General features: G+C 37.9%; 1 protein-coding gene across 3 annotated transcripts in view; it reads right to left on the bottom strand.

Annotated features, from left to right (window-relative positions):
- Positions 1-1,425: 1,425 nt before the first annotated feature.
- Positions 1,426-9,421, bottom strand: part of SLC2A5 (solute carrier family 2 member 5) — a 56,907-nt gene continuing 48,911 nt past the window's right edge. For 2 of the 3 annotated variants that reach the window (XM_074218530.1, XM_074218529.1), the window contains exons 10-13: positions 8,947-9,048; positions 8,213-8,288; positions 7,100-7,227; positions 1,426-4,736 (exon numbers count right to left, since the gene is read on the bottom strand). In XM_074218530.1, coding sequence (XP_074074631.1) covers positions 4,536-4,736; positions 7,100-7,227; positions 8,213-8,288; positions 8,947-9,048 — 507 coding nt within the window. In that variant the 3' untranslated portion in view covers positions 1,426-4,535. The remainder of the gene's footprint in view (positions 4,737-7,099; positions 7,228-8,212; positions 8,289-8,946; positions 9,049-9,421) is intronic. The other variant, XM_074218531.1, reaches the window with a different exon arrangement.

The raw sequence follows: 9,421 nt of genomic DNA, 5'->3' as shown, positions 1-9,421 counted from the left end.
ATTCAGTTATCCTGGTTCCAAGGCCAGTATCTCCACCCACAAAGCCACACTGCTCCAGTAGCCATTGAGGATGCAAAGATAGCTCCCCAGCTCCCAGCTTTCAAGAATCTATTATACTTCAGATAAAGTAAAAGAGGTAGAGGTAGCAAAAACAGATAATCCAGTAAACTATACTTTGCTAAAAAGTACCACAGACAATGAAGTAATATCAGAATTGAACTTACATGTATCACATGGTATAAAATCCAAATTCTTAAAGGAAAAGTTAAATGAGTTACAAAAGGAAATAGACTGTAAAACTATCCAAGTGGGGAACCTCAACTTAACCTTCTCAGAAATAGATAAATCTAACCATAAAATAAATAAGAAAGAGGTCTAGAAAATGAATAGACTTTTGGAAAATTTAGATATGATAGACTTCTGAGAAAACTGAATGGGAATAGGAAAAAAATATGTTTTTCTCACTTGTACACGGCACCTTCACAAAAATTGACCATACATTAGGACTTAAAAATCTTAATAAACAAATTCAGAAAAGTAGAACTACTAAATGTATCCTTTTAAAATCATAATGTAATAAAAACTATATTCAATGGAGGGTCATAGAAAGAGAGATTAGCTAAATAATCTAATGGCAGCTAGATGGCGCAGTGAGTAGAACACCAAACCTGAAGTCAGAAAGATCTGAATTCAAATTTGACCTCAGACACTTACAAGCTGTGTGACCTTGGGCAAATCACCTAACCCTGATTGTTCTACATCCAGGACCATCTCTGGTTGTCTTTAATCATATCTGACTACTGGACCCAGATGACTCTGGAGGAGCAAGTGAGGTTGGTGACTTAGTACAACATTTCCCTCTCTCAAATCTAATAATGCACATGCATGTCCTGGTATCACCTCCCTAATGTTAAGGCCTTCTTTGAGAATGGAGGCCAAACAGCAGCAAATAATCTAATTCTAAAGAATGAGTAGATAAAAGAGCAGATTATAAAAACAATTAATTTCATTAAAGAGAATGACAACAATAAGACAACATACCAAAAGCAGTTAAAGCAAGACTTAGGGGAAAATTAGGAAATCAATGAACTGGGCATGCAATTAATAAAAAAAAATTCCAAAATTAGAAGAACAAATTAAAAATTCAAAATTAAACACAAAAATAAGAAATCTTGAAAAATCAAAGGGAGATTAATAAAATTGGAAGTTTAAAAAATCATTGAACTAAGCTGCTTTTATGAGAAAAACAAATAATTATTTAATTTGGTTAAAATAAAGAAGTCAAATACCAGGTTCAAAATGAAAAGGGTGAATGCAACATGCCAATGAAGATGAAATTAAAGGAATTATTAGGATTTTTTTTGTGTAATTATATCCAAAAAAACCTAACAGTTTAGCTGAAGAAAAGCATGATTATTTATGAAAATATAAATTGCCCAGATTATAAGAAGAGGAAATAGAATTCTTAAATAATCTCATTTAAGGAAAAAAATCAATGATTTCCTTAAGGATCCTTAAGAAAAAAGTCACCAGAACCAGGTATATATTTATAAGTAAATTCTACCAGACATTAAATACTATTTAATTGCAATACTATATAAAGTTTTTGAAAAGATAGGCCAAGATGGAGTCCCAAATTCCTTTTATGACACAAATATGATGCTAATACTTAAACCAGGAAGAGTCAAAATCAGAGAAAATAACCTATAGACCAGTTTCCCCAATGAATATTGATGCCAAAATACTAGCAAAGAGAATATAGAAATGTATCACTATATAGATTAAACACTATAATCAGGTCAGATTTATATCAGGAATGTAGGAATCCAATAATAGTAAAACTATAAGTAAATTGATCATAATAAGAACAACGACAACAAAAAAACAAATGATCATGTCAATAGATACAGCAAAGAACTTTTGCTAAAATATAACACCCTATTAAAAAGACTGGAGATCATAGGAATAAATGAACCTTTTCTTTTAAAAAAAAGTAATATCTGGGGCAGCTAGGTGGAGCAGTAGATAGAGCACTGGCCTGGAGTCAGGAGTATCTGAGTTCAAATCTGACCTCAGACACTTAATAATTACCTAGCTGTGCGACCTTGGGCAAGCCACTTAACCCCATTGCCTCACGCAAAAAAAAGTAATATCTAAACCAAAAGCAAGCATTTTCTGTAATGGGGATAAAATGGAAGCCTTTTCAATAAAAACAAAGCCTTCTCAATAAGATTAAATTCTGCTATTATTCATCATCATCATACTAGAAATGCTGGTTCTAGTATTACGAAAAAAAAGAAATTGAATAAGAATAGGCCTCAAGAAAACAAAGTGAACACTTTTGCAGATGATGTGATGAGAATCAACTAAAAACTAGTTGAAAATAATGAATTGCATGACATAAAATGAAACCTACATAAATCATTAGGGTTTTTATATATTACCAACAAAACCTAACAGTAAGAGAGAAAAATAGAAATTATATTGAAAATAACTATAGTCAGGATAAAATACTTTGAGTCTACTTATTAAGACTAACGCAGGAACTTTATGAGCACAATGTTTCACACAAATGATGATGAGGAAAGCTGGAGAAAAGATTACTAAGGTATTGGAGAATATTAGAGAAATAGTAATTGTCATGGAAAGGCCAGGTCAATAAAACAAAATGACAATTCTACCTAAATTAATTTACTTTTCAGTGCCTTAGCAATCAAACTACCATAGAGTTATTTTATAGAGCTAGAAAATAACAAAATTTATCTGGAAGAACAAAAGGTCAAGGAAATCAAGAGACTCAATTTTTAAAATGTGAAAGAAGTCAGTGTAGTATTTGACAAAATGGCAAGCATCAAACAATCTGGAAGAAAAAGATACTGGGCAAGTCCTTAACTAATCTGAACCATAGTTTCCTCATCTGTAAAACACCAGTGGTACCTACCTGGAAAGGTTTTTGTGAGGATAGTATGTCATAAACACTTGGCAAATCTCATGTGATCTTTAAGTATTAGTGCCATTATTTTTAACCCTTTTCCTGTGTGATGATTTTAAACCAAATCCATCATCCAGCTATCTCCTTTCTCTTCTTCCATCCTTCCCTTCTCTCCTAGTCATTTTTTCTAACCTATTCTGATCTCTAAATAAGGTCAGACTAGACACAGAATTCAATTCAGTTCATTTCAACTTGCGCCAGACTGTGGGAATAATATGAAGCTAAAATACAAAAATAGAAAACTAAAAAACTGATAGATCTTGTCCTCAGGGAGCTTACAATCTTACATCAGTAGGGGATCAGGTGGCCAAAATCAACTATCTTCCATGTATCTTATGAACAGGAGTGGGCTCATGTCTCTTCTGTGTTTCCTACCACAGCCTTGAGCTCCAGCAACTTCTACCAGTGAATGAGAAGAATTCTATGGGAAATTCTACAGTAAAAAGATTACTATGGTATCCCTGTCTTCCCCCTGGAGAAATTCTTCCCATATTTTCTTGACCCACCTCCCCCGATTCCTGCTTATTTGTTAGTAATCTAAGAGTCTGCCTTTTGTGGTCTCTTGCCCAACCTGAAAGACTTACCCCTTCTGAGATTTCCTTAGAATCTTCCATAATTCTCGATGAGAATATGACAATACTGCCTCCTTTTAAACAGAGAAATCAGTGTTGTCAATAGAAAGGGAAGACATGAATTGTACTTTGGATGAGCTAGGAAATGGTATTTTTATAACCCCCGCTCCAGTCTGTATAAGTCTGTGACATCCCTGTAGTCCTGCCTTCCTTTCACTTATTGTGACTAACTTTAAGACAATAAGAAGAAACCAGATACGGATGAGTATTAGAGATGAGTATCTCACAAGATGAATTTAGTAGTAGTAGTAGAGGTTCATACAGAGTGGGTGGAGGGAGGGGAGTGCTCCAGAGCCAATAAGAACAATGACCATTTATCAGGAAGTAGCCTATTTCCATGGAAAATGATCAACTCTGCTTTAATGAATACATAGAAATTATCAAAATTCTCCTTAACAAATAATATTGAGGATTAAGGTTAGAATGAGTCCTTCTTGGACCTTTCTCTGTGCTCCCACTTAACTGAACTATCTACAATCATCTATTTTGTCTTGATGTATGTGTTTCTAACATAATATTTTCTAAAAATGATGTTTCCAGGTCAGAATAGTGATAGAAAGTAAGAAACCGATTTGACCAGGGTCCCTTACAGGCTCCCCAATGTCCCCAAACTTTGTACTATTACCTTTCCATGATGATTGTTTTCAGTATAAAAGTTCATATGATAAGAAGTCATAAAGGAACTGCTTGAGGAGCAGCTGTGAGTCCTGGCTTGGATTCAGCAAATCTGATCCATAGAAAGATCTTGAATTTTTCAGAACCCCCCTCCCCAAATTCAATGGATATTCCATGTTTGCCAAGTGTCTGGAGTCTCAGACCACAGTCTGTTTGGGACCCATCTCTTGTTTCTGGATAGGCCCAATTTTGAGCTGGAGAAGTGAGAAGGGCATATAGTTGTAGACCAGACACTCCTATAGAGGAACAGAAGACTTGAAATCCTGTAGTTCCTGCTTCTCCGATTGAACTTCTGACACCTTATTAATCTTGGCAAAAATCTGGTTGATTTCCATAAATGTCTTAGCCTTGGTCTCTGGGACAATGAAGTAAGTATAAATTGTAGTAAGGAGACATATCGCACCAAAGATGATGAAGCTGTAGGGACCAAGGCCTTCCTGTGGAGACAGAAGACAGCAAGCTTTTATATGCACCCAGTTACACCCTTCATATCTCCGTAATTCTGAGCTCCTATAGATCATCATCCGCAGCTCCTTTCCATCTGATTCCTTATTGCCATCCTCCTCAACTATGCTATTCCAAAGTGTCAGCCAACTCCACTTAGTCCTTCCATGATGTCCTTTGAAATCCTTGTTCCATAGGCAATAAGTTTTCCTTGATCTTAAATCTGTTCCTTTCCCACTCCTTTCCACCCACTAGCTCTTACTAAGACCTGGCTTTCCCTTGGTGACATGGCCTCTCAGGACACCCTTTTCAGTCCTGACTGCATTTTCATTTCCATTGGCTTGCTGGTTGAGGAAGGGAGGTGGAAGACTCCTTGCTCCTCATTGTCACTTCCAGGTTCTCTACCTTCTTCCTTCACCATAACCTCTCAGTAATTTAATTTTCTTTTTAGGTTTAGTTTACTCATATCTACCACCAAATCAAAATCCTGGTAGCTGTGGTCTATAATCCCTTCCTCCCTCAAGGGGTTTGCTATCTGGCTTACAATTATTTCCTCCCCCCCCCCCCCCCAATTCCTACCTTCATACTAAAACATCAACTTACATGTTGATTCTCACTCAAATACCCGACCCCTCAGTTTCTCAACCTATTCACCATCCCATGTGCTACTTCGCCACCTCATCTTAGCCACAGAAAGATGGGCATAACTTTGATCTTGTTATTCCCCACAAATGTACCACCTTCATGTGTTCAAGAACTCTGAAATTCCCTTATCTGACTATAATCTATTGGAGTTTTGTTCCTTCTTCTGCTTTCCCTTACAGAAACCTATACTTTATCATACCATGACCTCCAATTCCTTGACTTCTCAATTATCTCCCAGGGCATCTCCCCTGTAGTAACTATTCTGTCCTCTTCTCCCCATCAGGACTTCTTAGTGAACCAATTCACCTCTCTACTTAACTCTTCTCTCAAACCCTTATCCCCCTTGTCATATCAATGATTATGTTAAGTCAAACATCAGCCTTAGATCACTCCCACCACCTGTTGACTTTTCACCTACAGGTGGAACAGATGTGGAGAATATCAGATAACTATTCTGACTATAAATTTGTTAAATAACCCTAACTGAACCCTCATTGTTGCTAAGCAATCCTACTCTATACCCCACCTTATCAAATCATTACCCCACTCTCTACAGAGGCTCTTCCAAACCTTTTCAGCCCTCTTTAAGCATTCCATGGCTCATCTCCTCCCATTCTGTCAGCTGAGAACTTTGCCTCATATTTTACAGAAAAAATTGAGACTGTTCACTCTAACCTTCCTCCTACTCAGATGCCTTCTCTAACTCGTTAATCTATTTATCTTAATCTAACTCCTTAATCCATTTACCTTTCCAGTTTTCTTACATATTAATCTCTCTCCCCACAGGTCAATACAGTGATCCTGTCCTACTGCAATTCCAGGTATAAGACATTTCATGTCTTTGTTCTGGAATCCTCTGGTTGTTCCCAATGCCTGAGCTGCTTTCCTTCCTTTTCTTCGACTACCATATCTTCAAGGAAATCTCAACTAAAATCCCATCTTCTAATCTGGAGGAAACCTGCCCCAACTCTTCTTAGTCTACTTGTTTCCTTTTTGAATTATTTCCTATTTATCCCGTATATGGCTTGCTTTGTATAAATTTGCTTGCCTGTTATCACCTCCATTAGACTGTAAGTTCCTTGATGGCAAGAAAGATCTTTTGCTTCTTTTTGTATCCTTGGTGCTTAACAGTATATAGTATTCACTCACTAAATGTTTCTTGATTGATTGTAAGACACTGAGCTAAGCTCTGGGGGACAGTCCCTGCATTCAAGAAGCTTAAAATCTAATAGTGGAGGCCAAGGGCAAACAACTACAAAAGAACAAGGGGAAGACACTAGAATTAAGGGGAAATCAGGAAAAGTCTCCTGCAGCAGGTGAAATTTGAGCTGGGACTTGAAATAATCCAAGGAAGCCAGGACATGGAGATGAGAAAGGAGAGCATTCCAGACTCTCATTAGAAGCTAAGGTCAGTTGTTTCTATACTGCTAAAGACTTAAAAAAGCCCATCTGTATCTGAAAATCCATTGCCCTGGGAAAAAAATTCTAGTCACCCCACTTGAGTTATGACTCCGGACTTGGATGAAGGGTGACAAGGCAAGGATGAGCTCCATTTTGTAGGGCATGTCCACAATGAAGAGAGCCCTGGTCCATTTTATCTAATTTCTTTAAGTGCTACTTTATGGTAGACACCATGCTAGATGCAATGTAGTCAAACTTACAGTTTTACCCCCTTGAAGTTTTTGTCCATTTCAGGATGTTTCCCCCTTACCTGAATGAAAGGAAAAATCAGTCCCACAGTGAAGTTGGAGAGCCAGTGGATAGTTCCTCCGACCATGAATGCAGCTGGCCGGGAGGATTGTAGAAAGATTTCAGTGATAATCAATGAAGGAATGGGACCTTGGAAGGGAAAGAATGGAAGAGTGAGAAAAGAATGTTAGAATTCCTTCCCTGGCATTCCATTTCCATGTAAGAGGAGGGGGAAGGTTCTTGAAAAATGGTTCAGATAGGGAAAAGTCCTATACCAAATAAGTCAAAGTAAATTTTTTCCTTGAAGATAACTTTTTAAAGGGCTGGATACTATAGAAGATGGTAGCCAAATGGTCAACTAAAAACTAATAAAGCATATCATGTGGGTCAAAATTTCTAGATGTACTTATCACTAATGTAATGGAATCATTCTATACTTCATTTGCTGTGAGATGAGAAAGGAGTTAGAATAAGGAAGAAAAATTGATAATTGTATTGCACTTTACATATATTATCTCATTTGACTTTTCTAACAGTCCTATGAGATAGGTCCTAAATTGATGTAGATGAGGAACCTGCATTGGCCACATAGCTAATTGGAGAGAGGATTTGAACCTGAGGCACTCTATAGATTATGGATGGTTGTCAGTTCAGTACTGAATGTTACTGTCCATAGAAGACAGTAGACTTTCTGTAATATTTTCAGTGGACCTCTCTGTAACATTTTCTTTTTTGGGGAGGGAGGTTGCAAGGAAATAGGGTTAAGTGATTTGCCCAAGGTCACACAGCTAGGTAATATTTAATAATATAATAATCTGAGGCTGGATTTGAACTCAGGTCCTCCTGACTCCAGGGTTGGTGCTCTATCCACTTTGCCATCTAGCTGCCCACTCTGTAGCATCATTTTTTTCACTCTGTAACATTTTCAATGGGACTTTTAAAAAGTTCTCAGGGGTCCCTCTGTAATATTCTCAGTGGGCTACCCCATCATATTCACGATGGGATCCTTTATATTGTACTCAACAGATCCCTCTTTAAATACCGTGGTACTTCTACAAGTGGAGTAGAAGTCGCATCAAAAGAATTCTGGAATTACCTTGACTGGGGGGAAATGGTGTCATGAATGGATACTTACTAGGCCCAATAGCATGACCCACAACATAGGAGATAACACAAGCAATGCTGACATAAGGCATCCCAGTCACGGTGTCCTATGGGAGAAAATCACAATCATCAGCCAAATGGAAGAGCAGAGGTATCCAGGAATTGCCTGGGAGTTGGGGGGTGTGTGTGGGAGAAGGGATGGAAGAAAAGAGGTCCCCAGGGGAAGTCTAAATTTTGCTTCTTAGTATTTGTAAGAATGAGTAATTTGTTTTTTCTGCTTAGGGACTTTAATCTCACTGGTTGGGTTTGAGTGGGATTCAGATGGCTCAAATTCTCTCTTTCAAATAGAAGGATGTTTTAGGACTATAGTAGATTTAGAGCAGGAAGGGTCTAAGACTGGAGGGCACTAAAAGCACAGAATGTTGACTGAGAGAACCATTATGATAGAGAATATCATAGATATTAGGGACATTTTTGCAAATGAGGAAATTAAGGCTTCGAAAGTTTCATAGGATCATGGATTTGTTAAGGGATCATAGACGTCACTAGGTTCAATACTTAAATTTTACAGATGAGCAAACTGAGGCCCAGGGATGTAAAAGGATTTGACCATGGTCATACAGCTAGGATAGGAAAATGCAAGGGAAGCGAGAGAGAGGCAAGAGTGAAACTTTTTCTGAGCAGAGATTAATGTCCTTGCCTTATTCTGCAAGGGCTAGACTCTTAAAAATCCCCCCAACACCCCAAGGCCTTAGGATTCCCTACCTGGAGGGAAAGGGCTACTGTTAACACGATACACGCCAAGCAGCAGACACCAAAGCCAATCAGGATGAGCAACTTCCTCCCTAAGAACTCCACAATGAACACCTGAAGAAGGAAGCAGATGGGAGGAAGATCATGGTCAAGAAGCTGGGACAGCCCTAGGGTCAGTCCTGGATTCCTTCAGGCCTCAGAGTCAGCAGCAGAGAAATACTGAACCCAGCTATTGATTAGCAAGAATTGGTTGAGAGTATATGTTCAAGTTGTCTCTCATGATGGAATGGAAGCTCACTGAAGGCAGGGACAGGTGCATTATTATTACGTCATTTTTATTTCCCTAGTCCTAGGCTCAGTGGCTGTTACTTTGTATCCATACTTTTATAACTTTTTATACATGCTGATGTGGACAGATGAGTTGTCTCTCCTCATAGAATGGAAGTTCCTCGAGGGCAGGGACTGTACATCACCGTTACATTGTTTT

This window comes from Macrotis lagotis, chromosome 1, assembly GCF_037893015.1.
Source record: "Macrotis lagotis isolate mMagLag1 chromosome 1, bilby.v1.9.chrom.fasta, whole genome shotgun sequence".
NCBI lineage: Eukaryota > Metazoa > Chordata > Mammalia > Peramelemorphia > Peramelidae > Macrotis > Macrotis lagotis.
The sequence above is the reverse complement of the archived record's forward strand: the minus strand, read 5'-3'. Positions and strand labels throughout refer to the sequence as shown.